This window comes from Rhinoderma darwinii, chromosome 2 (genome assembly GCF_050947455.1).
Source record: "Rhinoderma darwinii isolate aRhiDar2 chromosome 2, aRhiDar2.hap1, whole genome shotgun sequence".
NCBI lineage: Eukaryota > Metazoa > Chordata > Amphibia > Anura > Rhinodermatidae > Rhinoderma > Rhinoderma darwinii.
Window position 1 is genome coordinate 101,714,541 of NC_134688.1, and position 17,376 is coordinate 101,731,916.

Below are 17,376 nucleotides of genomic sequence, written 5' to 3' on the forward strand. Positions count from 1 at the left end.
CAAACCCGATTCCGGATATTTTCCCTGTGTAAACAGGGAAATGATCAGCCGATGAAGAACTGATTGCATCATTTATGCTGCAAGAAATATTATCGTTGTCGGCAACACATCTCCCTCTGTAAACAGGGAGATGTGCATACCACATGATAGAAATGTATGAGGACGAGCGATCGTAGTAATGATCGCTCGTCCTCAAACATAGCCCCTTGTGAAAAAAACAAACGAGCAGCGATTAACAAGGACCCTAACGGCTTATGCACAGAGCGACATACGCCTTTAATTTATCCTATAGGGACGCTCCAGCACACTATCTGCGTAGTTGTCCTAAATGCGATTTACACAAAGCTAATTTACTTCACGGGATGTGGTTGTGCCCACAAATTCGCACGTTTTGGGATCGGGCTCTACAATTTATTAAAGACACCTGGGGGGAAGAGGTGCACGCAAACCCACAGGCAGTGTTGTTTCACTATATCCCTTTGGATCCAGGGGGGGAGGGACCACCTATAGTGGCCCGGAAAGGAGTACATATGGCATTATTGGCTATCAAGAAGTGCATCTTGCGTCACTGGTTACAAGCATCGGTCCCGGAAATTGCGGAGGTCGCGACTACTCTCAAGACTTTATTGGGATATGATAAAACGGACCTAGAAAGACACAAAGAAAGGTCTACAGAACAATTTTTTAAAACTTGGCGTACATTCATCGAGCAACATTATCCCACAGCAGAGATAGGGGTGTTCATGCGCACATTTCGACACACATCATGGTATAGTTCACAGAGTATCCAGGGCACGCTAGGCATGCTGGTGGCTAGTTAAGAAAATGTTCACCGAGATGGGGGAGAGTTGGGGGGAGGGAAGGGAATTGTTGGCTTTGTTTTGTCTGATTAATTGCTTTGTAACGTAATGATGACAAGTAAAATGGAAAATAATTTTGAAGCTGGAGCACATTGTTATTTGATGTACGTATTATTGTATGTGTGATACACATTGCATACTTGTAACTGTTCTGGTTTTGAATAAAAAAAATATATTTGAAAAAAACAAGGACCCTAACCTTTTATTCGAATGTAGTAACCCTGGCCATTAGAAGTTATCACCGGGAAAAGCTCGGGAGACAGATGTAATAAATGTTCATGAGCCTGTCAGAGAGGAAGCTGGACTTTGCAGCAGTCCTCTACTCTGGCTCATAGGCGGGGGTGTCCCAATGAGGTATATATGCCGTATATACGTACTTGCTGTTACTGCAAGACGTGGCCTTGTGTTTTTTCAATCGTTATGATCTGATCACTCACAAGTCCATCTTCAGGTTCCTCAAGATACGTCAAAAACTAAATCTCCAGATCCCTAAAGAAAGCTATGGGAGACAAATAGCACTCCACAAATTGCTAGTAGGGTTGCACGATGCATCGAAATATGGATACTATTTAGATGCTGTGCACCCTCAAATGGTTTAATACCGTTAATTCATGTATTTCAATACTAAGCGGCCACACAGCTTAGTATTGTAATTCATGAATGTAGCCAGAGTGGGGCTGCGGCTGTGTAATACAGCCATTCCCCCAGTCCTGAGTCCTGACAAGTGTGTGCGCGGGGTCAGCATTACTTGAGCTGGTCACGCTGCACTAATGCGCGCCGCCACGGTAAGACAGATCATGGCGGGAGCACTGCAAAACACCCATGTTCTCTGTCTTCACAGTGCCTGCGCCGTCGCTCATTAGTGCTCATTGTCTCATTAAAATTTCTGTATTACACAGCCGCAGCCCTGACAGTGGAGATCAGAGAAACATCTGATCTCCGCCGCTATTCCCTTGAATGGTGCGATCAAATCTCACCGCAGCATTCAAGGAGAAAATGAGAAGGGGGGATACCCTTTGGATCGCGTCACAGGGAATCCCGGTGACGCGATCGAGGGACATACCATATATGGGCAGGCAGCCCAGAGTCCATTGAAGGACCCCAGGGCTGTCTGACCATATTTCCAGTTGTTAGGGCATACTTAGATATGTTCTAACAACTGCCTGTGTACTATCAGTACCCAGGCTAATGTACTAGTATATAGATAAATGGAGGTACATTAAAGTTTCAAACTAAAAAAAAAAAAAAAAAAAGAAAGTAATGTTAACCACTTCCGGACCGCTCATATACTATAAACCTCCGGGCGGTACACAATTAACTCTGTAGGGCCGCTCCAGAACGTCCTGCAGAGTTAGCAGGTTTGCAGCTCCCCAGCGGCATTTTGCTCCATGATACAGCTGTCTCTAGACAGCTGTATCATGGAACTTTAACCGAAGACCACTCAGCGTGGTCTCCGGTCATGTGATCGTTATGACAACCTGTCACAAAGATCACATTGCTCCTAACAGCAGCACTTACGCGCCGACTGTGAGGAGCTCTGTCATACAGCTGTCTAGAGACAGCTGCTAACACGGAGCTTTCACCCGGAGACCAATCAGCGTGGTCTCCGGTTATGTGATCGCTGTGACAGCGTGTCACAGCGATCACGTTGCTCCTCCCAGCAGCGTTTGCGCGCTGACGGTTAGGAGCTCAGCTATATGAACGCTGCGATCACATGCGTGCCGACGGTAAGGAGCTCCATAATACAGCTGTCTAGAGACAGCTGTATCACCGAGCTTCAGAGTGGTCTCTGGTCAGGTGATCACCAGTTGCATCTTCTCCCTCTCTGGCAGATTGCCAGAGAGGGAAAAGAATAATGTAATGTAATGTAAAAATGTCTGTCTGCTACACAGCGACATTGGCCACGCACGACACAGGTCGACCGGCCAAAGATCGCTATGTCCCGTAGCCTACATTGCATGTAATAAAAGTCAATGTGATTTTGTTGCAACGCGAAAGTTGCCACGACATGACAGCTGCAAGAACTGTCGTGTCTCAGTTACTTGCAGGTCACAACGCAATAACATTGACTTTCATTACTTGCGGTGCAGGCTATGGGAAATAGCGATCTTTGGTCAGACGACCTGTGTTGTGGTCAAAGTCACCATGTAACTCACCCGGAGTATTTTGCAGGCAGAAAAAAAATCAGCCTCAAAATTCCTGAAAGAATTTTGAGGCAGATTTTGACCTGCCTGCACTTTTTTGCCATGGTTTTTTGCCCGAGGCCATTGAGGACCGCGGGTGTAAAACGCTTTTTCTGACTCCCAGCCGCCCAGGAAAAAACAACAATTTTTTGCCGTATATTGGCGCTGATTCCGACGCGATTTCTACGTCAAAATAAATCCAAAAAGCTCTGTGAACTGGGCCTTAGGGTGACGCTTGTGGCGGATTCACTGCAAATTTTACCTGTGGCTTTGCGCAGGCAAAGTCTACAGCGGATTAAAGTACAAGGCAAGTAGATGAGATTTTACATGGCAGATTTTCAAATCTTTGATATGTGGTTAAATGAATACCTTGGGGTCTACTTTCCATAAAATAATCATTTGTGGGGTGTCAAAGGGGTTTTCCAGTCCACAAAAATTGATGGCCTATCCTCAGGATAAGCCATCAATATCTGATCGGTGGTGGCCCGTCTCCCCGCCGATCAGCTGTTTTGAAGGGGCCGCGATGCTCATACGATCGTCGCTTCCCCTTTATTTCCTTAACTGCTCACACTGTGAATCGTGGACACACTTGTAGCGGTGGTTCACAGTATTGCACTATACACTTGAATAAGAGAGGGCTGTAAAACTGTGAACTGCCGCTACAAGTGTGTCCGCGACTCACAGTGTGAGCAGTAAAGGAAATGGAGGGGGAGCAGTGCTCGTACGAGCACTGTGGCCCCTTCAAAACAGCCGATCGACGGGGGTGCTGGGTGTCGGACCCTGACCGATCAGATATTGATGGCGCATCCTGAGGATAGGCCATCCGTTCTTGTGAACCTGAAACGTCACAACATCTGTAATGGTCGTATGGTGTCAGCGAATCAGCTTTGGAAATTTTTTCTCTAAAAGCCAGTTTGCGCACCATTCATTTTAAGAGCCACCATGCGCCCAGCGTGTAAGAAATGCACACATATTTGGGATCGTTGAAGTCGGCAGAATTTGCCAAATATGTATTCAGGTGTGTTTACCCAGTGGCATGCACCAATTGTAAATAAAAAAAAATCACCTAAAATCACACATTCACATTTTTTTCAACTTTTATTTCCATTTTTCCTTCCATATTTTTTAAAAAAAGTTAAATATATCTATTCTTTTTTTTACACAATACGGAAGGCCAATATGTTCTGAGAAAAACAGGACCAAATACATGTAGGTTGTAAAAATGATAGAACAATTTGCTTTTAAATTGGCAGGGGGTTAAAGCTCTTGATCAGGAAGTGGTTAAATTTAAATTTAATAAAATTAAAATTAAAAAATACACACATTTTTTATAATAAACATTAGAATAAAAATCTCAATACATAAAATATACACATATTCGGTATCGTCGCAACCGTAATAACAAACTTATAGCGTCATTTATAATGTTTATGCTGTTAAAAAAATTAAATAAAAACTTCTTTATTTCACTTATTAATGTAAGGCATGAGGTATTATGAATTTTGAACCTCCATGGGCCTCACATTAATAGTAATTAACCCATCATGTACCTCACACATTAACCCACTGTTGTCTATTATTATGTGATGGGGTTAAATGGGGTTAATTACTATTAATGTGAGGGAAATGGAGGTTCAAAATTCATCACACCTCGTGCCTCACATCAGAAAATGGAAGAACTTTTTTTTATTATTATTGTTGGCAAAGTATCGTTTTGGTATCGAGTATCACAATACCACACAAAGTATCGGTATCGAAGTCCAAATTCTGGTATCATGACATCCCTAATTGCGAGTACAGGCTCAATCCTCCAGCCAATCAGCGAACTGTGGACCTGATTTAAAAGGCCATGTACACCTTTGGAAGTTTTGTTTTAATTAAATCAAAGTGTTAAATGTTTTTAAGCAATTTTCAAATTGACTTTAACTAAAAACAGTTTATTGTTCTCTCTCAATCAATTCTATCAGTTCAGCTGAACTGACGCCTCAATTGAGGGCCGGCCCTGTGTGTCTCTGACACACAGGCTATAACTGAAATCGATCACATCTAATTTCATAACAAAGATTTGATCGATATTAGCTGGATCCTATGTGACAGAGAACACAGGACCCATTCTCAGCTGACCAATCAGTTCAGCTGAACTGCCGGAATCGGCTAAGAGAGAGCGATACAGGATACAAAGAAGCTGTATCGTAAAAAGTAAAAAAAACATTTTCTAATAAACGATGATTTGAAAATTGCTTTAAAACACATAACACGTTGATTTAATAAATAAAAAAAATCAATCAAAAGGTGTATATAGCCTTTAAGGTCCAACTCGCTGATTTCTAGTGCCAGTTATTACTATAGGTAACCTGGTTCAGTGGTGTTTTTTGGTGACTTCTGTGAGTTATTTCAACTATCGTCCAGTTCATATTTATTGTTGACCTCGGATTGCCTGACCATTCCTTGTCTTCTGATTTGGTCTGATATTACCCTCCTCAATTTGACCCGGCCTGCTGACCATTGCTTGCCTTTACCGTTCTGGTGATCAGTGGATTCTATTTTTTCCTGTCTGCACCACCAGTCGGCAGATGCAACATGGGGAATGCTGCAGTGTAGACTAGATCCCTGTATATGGGTTAAAGTTTAAAGAGTAGCTATGAGTAAGAACCGAATAGTTCAAAACGCATAAGCATCCTTCACCCGGGATTATTTATTTATTTGTTTTACATTTTTATACCATAAAGCAGTATTGATTTAAACTGCATCGCGTGCTGGACCACCTGTCTGCTATTTTGTTAATATTTTTGACTGCATAAAAGGTGCTATTAGCCGAAGAACAAGCATTTGCTCTTTTATCGGCTGGTCATTGCCCTATCGGGAACAAGCGTTCGTGCAAGCGCTCATTCGCCCGTACAACAGAGCCCTTAAGGGCATTGTCTACATTACAACATCCAGACGGACCACTCCCGGAACACTTGAAGCACATTTCTAGATGCATTGGCTACCTGGCTTAACCCTGTATGAACATGAAGCATATTAACCATATAAGAATTAATATAAATAGGATGGTCAACTTGATAGTGGCTTACCATAATTAAATAGTACAGTCCCATAGTAAACATGGCAGAATAGTGCAATATAGGTTAGATATTTCAATCACACAGTCAATGTCATATATTGTGGCTTCCTGTTGTTCGATCCATTAAGCAAGAACAATAGACACATTATTGGTCATTATCCTGTGCGTTAGAAGAATAAGTCTCTCAAGTAATTAGTTTTGCAGTTAATTTATATCTATATTCTCATATTTTCCATAACAATGGATGAGCAGACAGATTATATTTACTGCATTTCCCTTACTTGAAATAGAGGTTAGTACAAGGTTTTCTGTAAGCTTATACTGAAGTGCTGAGAAAATGTATTTGCCCCTGACCCGATTTCTTCTATTTTTGATAATTCGTCAGATTTAAATGTTTCAGATCGTCCAACTAATTCTAATATAAGATGAAGACAACACGAACAAGCAGAAAATGCAGCTTTTAAATGATCAGTTCATTAAACAGCGTAACTCGCGGAGCTACTCTGTTTCTGTAACGCCAAATAGCAGGGAATTGCAGTTACAGAAGCAGTGTAGCATGCGAGCTACGCTGTTTACGTAACTACCATTAAGTTCTATGAGACTTACGGAAACAGCGTAGCTCCACGAGTTACGCTGTTTACGTAACTCACGACCATATAACGTTTTCCATGGTCAGAAAACACCTCATTCAACCGCAACACACAGCGGCTGAACAGGGTTTAGGGAGCCCCGTTCTGGAGATAGGTATGGGTCTCAGAGGTGGAACCCGCATCTATCTGACATTTATGACATATCTTGCGGATGTAAAAAATAAAATATTTGAAGCAGCACAAATCCCGTTATCAGGAGCGGTGTCACGCTGTAAAATCAGACAAACCCAGTCTGACGTAATGTAATCTTCAGAAAAAGCGTGGTTGAACAGCAGCACACGTCTCCCAAATTTCAATCAATATGTTCTTTTATTGGTCAAACATCCAGTAAAAAATGGCAACGTTTCGACCCGTGACAAGTGGAGGGTCTTTCTCAAGGATTGAGAAACACCCTCCACTTGTCACGGGTCGAAACGTTGCCATTATTTACTGGATGTTTGACCAATAAAAGAACATATTGATTGAAATTTGGGAGACGTGTGCTGCTGTTCAACCACGCTCTTTCTGAGGATATCTTGCGGATGTGTCATAAATGTCTCTCGTGGGAAAACCCCTTTAAGTCATGGCTTTGACTCAACCACTCCAAAAGCTTAATTTTGTTTCTTTTGAGGAATTGAGGAGGACTTGCTTGTGTGCTTCAGATCATTGTCCTGCTGCATAACTCAACTGCGCTTGAGCTTCAGGTGACAAACTGATGGACAGAATTTTTGCCTTCAGGATTTTCTGATAGAGAGCAGAATTCATGGTTCCGTCAATTACGACAAGTCGTTCAGGTCCTGCAGAAGCAAAGCTGCCCCAGGCCCTCACACTACCACCACCATGTATGGCTGTTGGTATAATGTTCTTCCAATGGACTGCAGTGTTAGCTTTGCACTAAATGTAACAAAACTCAAGTCTTCCAAAAAGTTCCAACTTTGACTCATTATTTCACAAAATATTATCCCAAAAGTCTTGGGGGACATCTAGATAGTTTTTTGGCAAATGCGATACGAAACTTGGTGTTCTTTTTGGTCAACAGTGGTTTGCACCTTTCAACTCTCCTATGAATGCCATATGTGCCCAGTGTCTTTCTTATTGAATAATGTACATTTACTTTAAGTGAGGTCTGGAGTTCTTTAGATGTTCGTCTGGGTTTTGTTGTGACCTCCTGAATGAGACGTCGATTCGCTCTTGGTGGAATTTTGGTGGGCCGGCCACTCCTGGGAAGGTTCATCACTCTTCCCATTTTTCTCCATTTGTGGATAATGGCTCTCACTGTGGTTCACTGGAGTCCCAGAGCCTTAGCAATGGCTTCGTAACCCTTTATAGACTAGTAGATTTCAATGATTTTGTTTGGTATCTGTATTTGTATCTCTTTAGAACGTGGCCTAATGTGCTTCTTTTTGAGACCTTCTATCCTGCTTCACATTGTCAGACAGGTTCTATTTAAGTGATGTTTAGATTCAACAAGTCTGGCAGTAATCATGCCCGGATGTGGCTAGTAAAATTGAACCCAAATTGAAATTGTGTTACTGCTTGATTCAGTAGTAAGGGGGCAATTACTTTCTCACATAGGGCCAGCTAGGACTGAACAGCATTTTTCTTTCGATAAATAAAATGATCAGTTAAAAACAGCATTTTGTGTTTATTGGGTTATCTTTTGTCTGATATTAAAAGTAGTTTAATGATCTGAAACATTTAGGTGTGGCAAATATGCAAAAATATAAGAAAATGGGAAGGGGGTAAATACTTTTTCAAAGCACTGTATATGTATATACGGTATAGAAACATTCACGGAAAATCATCTAATACGTAAAATCTCGATCACCAATCTGCACAGTATTTCCTGGTAGACCTTCAAAGATACCTAACAGAAGAATATATAAAAAGGTTCTTTAATTAACATTATTTATGTGAAACTTATTTTATAATATGTTACTTTGAACCATTTTCTGATGACTGTCTGAACCTTTTTTGACACAAGCAAGTATGATGCCGACCAAAGGCATATATGTGTGGAAAAATTGATGGTTGTTGTCGGGTGCAGTCTTGTAAAGTCGTTCATGTCAAATGACAGATCTGCATCTCATCAATAGAAGCCAAGACCAAGTCACAGATCAAGGCAGAGATTAATCGGCAATTTATTGTTTTAACTTATGACGTAGTTGTTCGAAACGACAACCCCCACAGACTAACCGTGAACAACAAGTAGTTCAGAAAACAGCCATCCGCCATTATTCGTGTAACTGCCAACAATTATATTTCAGCATAGAAGTTAAACTTAAAAATGTTTTTTGTTCTGGTTAGGTTTTAAAGGGGTTTTCTATCTTGGAAAGCGATGTATGCCATTACATAGTACGGTTGAAAAAAATACATATGCCCATCAAGTTCAACCAAGGGAAGGGATGGGAGAAATTACAGAACTTTATTTTACCCCTATTGATGCAGAGGAAGGTTTAAAAAATAATAATAAATAAATATAAAAAATGACCCATAAGTAATTCCCCAATCTTCCCCAAAAAGGAAAAATTCTGTCCTGATTCCATGCACTTGAATGGAGCTGTACTGCAATTCCCTGCAACACTGTGCGAGGAAGAACAGTGAAGGGGCCATAACGCTAAACCAGCGCTATGTCCCCTTTATTCCCAGGATCGGTTTAAATTGTCATTTAAATTTAGCACTCACGGCAATAAGGATCCATTTGAGCCGGCGATCACAATGAATGAACAGCAATGCCGTGTGCCAATAATAAATACAACTAAAATCAATGGATCTGTCGAGTTGCTGATTTGAGCAAAGAACGACTTCTACTTAAAATCCACCCGTATCCCTGTATTCATTTCATAGGAGGATGGCACTGATATTAATTAGCAGGATCATGACAATAATTAAGTCACCACTGCCCTGGGCACTGTGAGTGAATACACCCTTGATTCTTAATTATTTCTCATGCATGCCATATCCATGGACGCAACTACTGCTCATCTGTATTTTAATTGGGAAGTATATACATAGTAAAGCTCAAGAAGGTAAAAAAAGAAACCGAGAGACATGAACATTAATATTAAAATATCTATTTGAAATTTTTTTTTTTTAATTAATAGACATCAATCTTCACAAAATACAATCAGGCTCCAAAACCTGACACAGACAGATTAGTTGTAAGTCTATCCGGAGCATCCGACTCCTGAAATGTACCCCCCACCCGCCATTCAGCTGCCATTAACAAGGGCAAACAACGTATTGCAGAACAACCCCCTTTTGTCAGGCAGTTCACTGATAGTGAGCTGATCATTGGGAAAAAAAACACCAAGAATTGTAAGCTTTTTTTTTTCTTACATGTTTGAAAAGTGTTTCCGTAGGCGTTTTTGTTTTGTAGCATTTTTAACATGTATTTTTTTCTTGCATTTTTGAACTCCTATAGGGAAAGTGCCTGAAAAAATGCCATACCGAGAGCATGCACGTTTTGGAAAAAACGCCACTGACCTCAAAAACTCTACAAACCAAAATACGTTATATGTAGTGTTTTCAATGTTTCACTACAGAATTTAAAGCGACCCTCCAGTTCACCATAAACATTTTACATAATATGGGGAAAGTATCGTTAAAGGGAACCTGTCACCAGCATTTCACCTATTAAACCAGCAATACCCGGTGGTAGTGGGTGAAAAATCATTTCTATATAACCTATAATTGTCTTCTTAGTCGGTTTTGTAGCTTTAGTATTCCGTTTTTTAGTGTTCCCACACCGTATGCAAATGAGCATAAAAGAGTCATATCTTCGTTTAAAAAGAGTCAAATCTTCGTTTGAAAAGAGTCATATCTTCAATCCTCAAGTCTTTCCGCGTTCACCCCGCCTCCTTACTTTTGATTGACAGCTCCACCAAATCCCACAGCACACAAAATCCCGCGCTTGTGCATTGATGTCCTGTTCTGGGGTGGGCGCACAAAGGGACACCGGATTATTACGATAAAGGGCGCAAAATGTTTGCAGACCGTTATTTACAGTCGAAGAGGGATAACGGTAATGAACTTTTTATAGCAGAAGCTAGTGAGGGATAAGTAAAATTCAATGGGTGAAATGATGGTGACAGGTTCCCTTTAAAGTACCTGGTAACCCCACTTTTTAGAGTTTCTACCCCTGATCCGCCGATTCAAGGTCCGCTCTGAACTAATATAAACTGTCCGCCAGCTTCTTACTCTACTCTATACAGCCTAAATCAGGTTCCTGTTGGGTTTACTATTTTTGCTATGGCAAGATCAGTGCTGCAGACTATGCTATTCTTGATGTCAAAAAGCAACGGAAACCCAACGGAACACACACTAGCAGCAGAGTGAACAAAGTCTTAGTAACTTTTGTAGGTAAAGCAGACTGACAACTAATAAGGCTACAACTACAGCTCCTACAGGATCAGACAACCAGGGCCTGGTTAGTACAAGGTGGAGGTAAGGTTTAGTAGTTAAGGGCCTGTTCACATCAGCATTTAGTTCCCATTCATTGGTTCCATTCCACCTTTCCGCCTATGGAGCCGTTGAACGGAAAGCCGAACGGAAACTATAATGCTAATGTTGCAGTTGGTTTCTGCTTGTTTCCCTTCCGGAAAGTTTCAGTTTTTTTCACGGAAACTAAAGTGCTGTCGACTACGCTATTGTCGACTACGCTATCGCGAAAAAACTGAAACTTTACGGAATGGAACCAAACGGAAACCAACTGCAACAGAAGCATTACCATTGAAATTGATGGTAATGCAAACAGAAGATATAGTTTCCATTCGCTTTCCGTCCAACAGAAACCAAACGCTGATGTGAACAGGCCCTTGATACTGTATGTGGCGTTTTTTTTTGGGCCTTTTTTTGTGTGTGTTTTTTAAAGAAACAAAAAAACTTTCTCGAAAGAGTATATAACTGTTTTACTGAAAAATCAAACACATTTTTTTACGACACTCAATCACTTACATTGCACACACAAAAAAAAAAACTGCAGCGGCGAATAGTACCCGGTGTGTATTCCTCGGAAGTGGGATGTATCCCTGAATAAGTAAATTTGCCATTTAGAATTTTGAGAAAACTTGATTAGGCCAGGATCACACACACAGTTTTGATGCAGTTTTTGGCTCCATTTTTTTTAGTGTGGACACAAAAGAAAGGAGATGCATCAGTATTTTCTTTACACCTTTCCTTCCTTTTGGATCCACTTCTGGCTTCGGCTAAAAGAAACTGAGCCGAAAACTGCATCAAAACTGTGTGTGTGTGATCCTGGCCTAACCACAACTATACGAGAGCTGTTTTGGAGACCATATTATTATTGTCACCAATCTTTCCCAGAAACAGATATCTACAGAGTAATTTCATTCTTAGGCATCATGCACACGAACGTATTTTTTCCCTCCCGTAAATACGGTTCCGATGTCACCAGTATTCCACCCGTATTTACGGGCACGTTTTCGATGCAAAATTGTACTGCACTAATCGGCAGCCCCTTCTCTCTATCAGTGCAGGATAGAGAGAAGGGGCAGCCCTTTCCGAGGTAAAAGTAAATGAAATTCATACTTGCCTTGGTGACGCGTCCCTCTCTTGACATCCAGCCCGACCTCCCTGGATGACGCGGCAGTCCATGTGACCGCTGCAGCATGTGATTGGCCTGTGATTGGCTGCAGCGGTCACATGGGCTGAAACGTCATCCAGGGATGTCGGGCCGGATGTCGAGAGGGACGCGTCACCAAGAGACCGGACTGGAGGAAGAAGCAGGAAGTTCTCGGTAAGTATGAACGTCTTTTTTTTTTTTTTTACAGGTTGCTCTATATTCTGATCGGAATTCACTGTCCAGGGTGCTGAAAGAGTTACTGCCGATCAGTTAACTCTTTCAGCACCCTGGACAGTGACTATTTACTGACGTCGCCTAGCAATGCTGCCGTAATGACGGGTGCACACACGTAGCCACCCGTCATTACGGGAACTCCATAGACTTCTATGGACTGTCCGTGCCGTTATTACGGCCTGAAATAGGACATGTTCTATCTTTTTCAACAGCACGGACACCTTCCCGTAAGAAAACGGGAAGGTACCGGTGGCCAATAGAAGTCTATGAGCCCGTTATTACGGGTCGTAATTACGACCTGTAATAACGGGTGTTTTTACGGTCGTGTGCATGAGGCCTTAACAAAATTTACAGAATGGATACTGTTGATATTTTATATTTAGAGAATGTTCTCTTTAGAACTGTAACATGTTCTAATGTGAACGTACCAAACAAAAAAAATTTAATTAAATTTACATGAAATAAATTATTTTAAATAGCGGTACACAGTAATTTTTCTCATGGACTCACATAGGGTCTGCCAGTAAAATTTTTGTGACATGTTCCGTTGGATGCCGTATTATGCAGGTCCCCAAGAATTGCTTCTGGGGCAGAATATATCCGTAATACGAGGGCCTTGACAAAGCGTGTTCGCGAAACGGTCGTAGGCTTATTCCACATCATTTAAAAAAGATCTTGAATAAAGAAATTAATTGCCAAGTCGGTGAGTGCCTCGATTTGTTTTTTTTTGGATTTCAAGTTGTATGTGCTATACTGGTCGATGAGCACCCCGTGGGCATACTGACTGCCGTAATCCATCAATGTGAATAGTGCCATTGTGAATCTCCATTCTACTATTAACCTCTGGTTTGACAGTGCCAGACCCCTTCCTTCTCTCTTAAATCAATATATCTGTAATTCAGCGCCATATGTAGGCACGATGTTGCGGCACATGGAACCTCTATGACGCTATAGTTTGGAGCTGCAGGAACTCATGTGCCTCTGTATAAGCTCGATAACTCTTTTTGTAGACAAAGAAATCCAAAATAACATTGGGGTGTAAAAATGTTATGTGCACTAACCTGATGGTTGTCCTATAAAAAGGCACAACTATACTGTACATGGTTAATGCAAAAGTGCTGAGCCGGCCGCGGCACCATATAGGACGTTTCTCCCGTTCCTCTCTCGGTGGGCGGACCAGAAACCGTAGACACACGTATCTTTGAACAAAGCTTTGACTTCCAAGACTGGGCACAAGCTCAATATCCATAAAATGAATTGCCAAGGGAATCATGTAATGCCAGCGGAAGATTTATTATAAAAAACAATAAAAGATAGCTGCAACGCGTTTCAATCACGTGCTGAGACTTTCGTCAGACATCTATTAACCTTGTATTAAACTAGATTGAAGCCCTCAGCGCCAGTCTTGGATGTCAAGACTTTACTAGAAAGCTACGTGTCTATACGTGTGCATATGGCCGCGATCCCATGAAAACAACAAAAGTCTTAAATTGTAATCATTAGGACCCCACTGGAAACAATATGTACATAACTGCGAAAGAAAAAAAAGCCTGCAATGTAGATGTGAACCGGGCCTTATATTCATCCATTTCTTTGTTATATCTGTTTTTCTAAAAATGGGTTGATAACCAATTTATTGTCCCAGTTTTTCCAGAGTTCTGTAGGACAAATCTGCCTTATGTTTTTATAAATCCCCTGCTCCTAAGTGACAACGTCTGTAGGAGCTCTAATAAAAGCCATAAGCGTGCAGTCACACGCGGCAGATTTTGTTGCAGAAATTTTAATCGACTGAAAATTAGTTCTATCCATCTAAATGTGGCTATTTCTGCAGCAGGTGTATGGATTTCTGCAATTCTGATTATTAGTCGTAGCTCAATTCTGCAACAAACTCTGCCGAGTGTTACTGCCCCCTAGGGATGCGCTCAGACGTGATATATATGTCTTGTATTTCAGCGTGTATATATGCTGCAGAAAACTACAATGTATGGCTATGGGAAAATTATTCTGCAACAAATTTCTCCAGTTCTTGTGTTGGAGAATATTTTTCCCATAGGCTTACATTGTAACGTGTTCCGCAGCATATGTTTACGCTGCAGAAATACAAAGCAAATGCGCCACGTCACCCCAATAGTTGTCATACATTCACTGCAGAAGACCCATATTTAAAGTGGGAAATTCAGTCAAAATGTACTGATATTGAATTTGAGTTACAGTCTGTACTATTGTCCAGAACTGCTTTTAGTTTTGCAGACCACAGAGCTGAAATCTCCCAGCACTGCTTGTGGAGCCAAGGTTTGGGCAGGTGATTTGATTCAGGGAAGTGTAATCATAACACCAGGCATATTAATGTAAGACGATGCAGAAAAACTGTCCCCCCGCCTTGCAGGAATTCCGCTAAACTGTTAGGTGTGTTTGTCAACAAGCTTGTTGACTGTTTCCAAAAGCAATCGGCATAACTGTGACTAAAGCTACGGATTATAATACCGGCTGTAACTCAAGATCATTACAAAAGTCCTCAATTTTTTGATACATTTTATTACTTTTTATTATATCTGTATATACATTTTAGTTTTATAGGGAGATACTCTTTCAAATGGAAGCATCTTCTTAATAAATAATAATCTGCGGGCAATGTTTGCTACGCAGCAGCAGCAACCAATGGTGGTGTCACTCGCTATTTTGAAAAAGGGCTGGAAGCCACCATCACTTCTGAGCCCAGAGGAAGATGGCCGCCGGTTGTCAACGCTGCCTTTCTTTGTATTTATTATTATTTTTCATCAATTGTTATAGTGGAGGCAGCAGGCCACGCCAGTAAGGGCCTTTTTGTCTTCCTCATAGCGTTTTACCTTCATTTCTTAGATTATTTTTCAGCAGACGACAATAAGCATTGGGTGTGGGTATAGTGTACAGTGCCAACATAGTCATCAAAGTAGGCATCTCTGCCAATCCGACAAGTCAGTGCTGTGGCCTTGTGACCTTGGGCAGGTCGTACGCTTATCACTGAATAGAGTAGATGAGGATTGTCAGTATATTGTGTTACAGACAGTGCCGCACTACAGCAGCATTATTAGAACTAGTATTATACATCAGCCTAGAACAGCGTACACATAATGTGCAAGGAAGTGACCTCATGTCTCCACCCTGATGCTGCATTTACACTAGAAGATGATGGTGGTGATAGTGATGATGATGACGATGATATCGCTGCAGGATGATGCCATTTTTACTCCAGGCTCTGGTTCCAGCATGTTCATAGCACTAAGTGACAGAAATGTGAAGGGACAGGGAGGGAGGGTGAAGGGTGGTGGTGAAAAAAAAAGATCCACAAGAGGGCGCTGTTTCAAGCTTCACATAAACAAGAGCACTGGTGGAAATATAGTGAATAACATATATAATCATCTCCTATAAACGTATGGCACATCTGTCACAGACACAACTATCCTGTATCATATACCCACACATAATACCTGTACCCGCCAACCAGGGCAGTCTATTGCATCATGTACCCCAATATAATAACCAGTGTATAATCCCCAGGAATGACCTATCCATTGCTATACCACCATTACTATATCGTTCTAGAACGAGAAGAAACACGACTGTAGCGCATTGCAGAGCCCCTGCCCCGAGTGCAGAGGGTGATGGGTGGCAGGAAGCCACCATTCACATACCCTACTACCAGCCTGTGTGGTAGATGTGGAGGGCACTGCCACACCCTGCACCGACAGCCCTAACCCAGCGTGGACACAATGCACCGATCTGATCAGTATATGTACGGCTGTATACATTGGATCTACCCACCAATATGCGCCCCTTTACTACAATAGGTGTCACTCACCCCCACGATCACACAGTCATCGCCCTGGAATACGGGCAGGTACTTGTCCCCTCTCTGCACCTCCGACTGATTCAAAGGGCGAAACCTGCACAGGACCTTGATGCTGCACTCATTGGTCTCGGCCATGATGGGAGATGAGGATGCTTCGGGCTGTTATATTAAATAAGGGAGAGCAGAAGCAGCGCAGGTAGGATGATGATGCACGGGCAGATCCTGGGATAAGTGGATCACTGGGGCGCAGGGAGCCGGTAGATCCCGCCCTTACAGCACCGCTGGGATGGATGCTGCCCTGGAGACTGATGAGGAGAAGGATGGAGGAAGGTGACGGCTGGCAGCTCTCATCTGCAGGCTGGGGACCCTGCCTGTGTCTCTTGCTGCGGGTGGTGTCTGAGGAGGGATGGGATGTGATGCGGCGCTGTCTTCTCAGTCTTGCAGTCTGATGCAGCCTGTGATCCACTGTGGATGCTGGAGTGGTGTAAAGGAGATCACGTGATCGGCCGCGATGGAGAGGGACTATTTCAATGCAGCTCTATGGAAGGACGCCAGAACAGGCAGCAGGAAGATGCCTGACAAACTGATATGATGAGGCTAATACGGAAATAATGCTTGATCATGTTCTTTACATCAGTACGAGGAGGATGCCCAGCATTTTTGGACTAATGTGGAGGTGATGATCTGCAGAAGAGAACTGATTGAGGGTGATGTGCTGCACAAGGGGACTGATTGGTGGAGCTCTGTCTGAGGAGGATGATACTCTGCACATGGGCATTATTGTGAGGGTGATGCTCTGCAGGAGGGGACTGATTGGGGCACGTGAGCCCACCAATTCCTACGCCTTGGTTGGGGTGAAGTTTTGCGCCTCTCATTTTAATAAAGCAAATCCCTCCAACCAGATAACAACCTGCCCAGCCTTCTGCCTGTACCCAAGGGAGGGAATATAAAGACCTGATCTGATGAGCCCCTCACATGGCCTCTCTTTATACC

General features: G+C 42.2%; 1 protein-coding gene across 8 annotated transcripts in view; it reads right to left on the minus strand.

Annotated features, from left to right (window-relative positions):
* KIF5A (kinesin family member 5A) overlaps positions 1-17,136 on the minus strand; it is a 133,987-nt gene extending 116,851 nt beyond the window's left edge. For 3 of the 8 annotated variants that reach the window (XM_075851983.1, XM_075851982.1, XM_075851981.1), the window contains exon 1: positions 16,393-17,136. In XM_075851983.1, coding sequence (XP_075708098.1) covers positions 16,393-16,518 — 126 coding nt within the window. In that variant the 5' untranslated portion in view covers positions 16,519-17,136. The remainder of the gene's footprint in view (positions 1-16,392) is intronic. The other 5 variants (XM_075851979.1, XM_075851985.1, XM_075851978.1 and 2 more) reach the window with 2 other exon arrangements.
* Between the last annotated feature and the right edge of the window lie 240 nt (positions 17,137-17,376).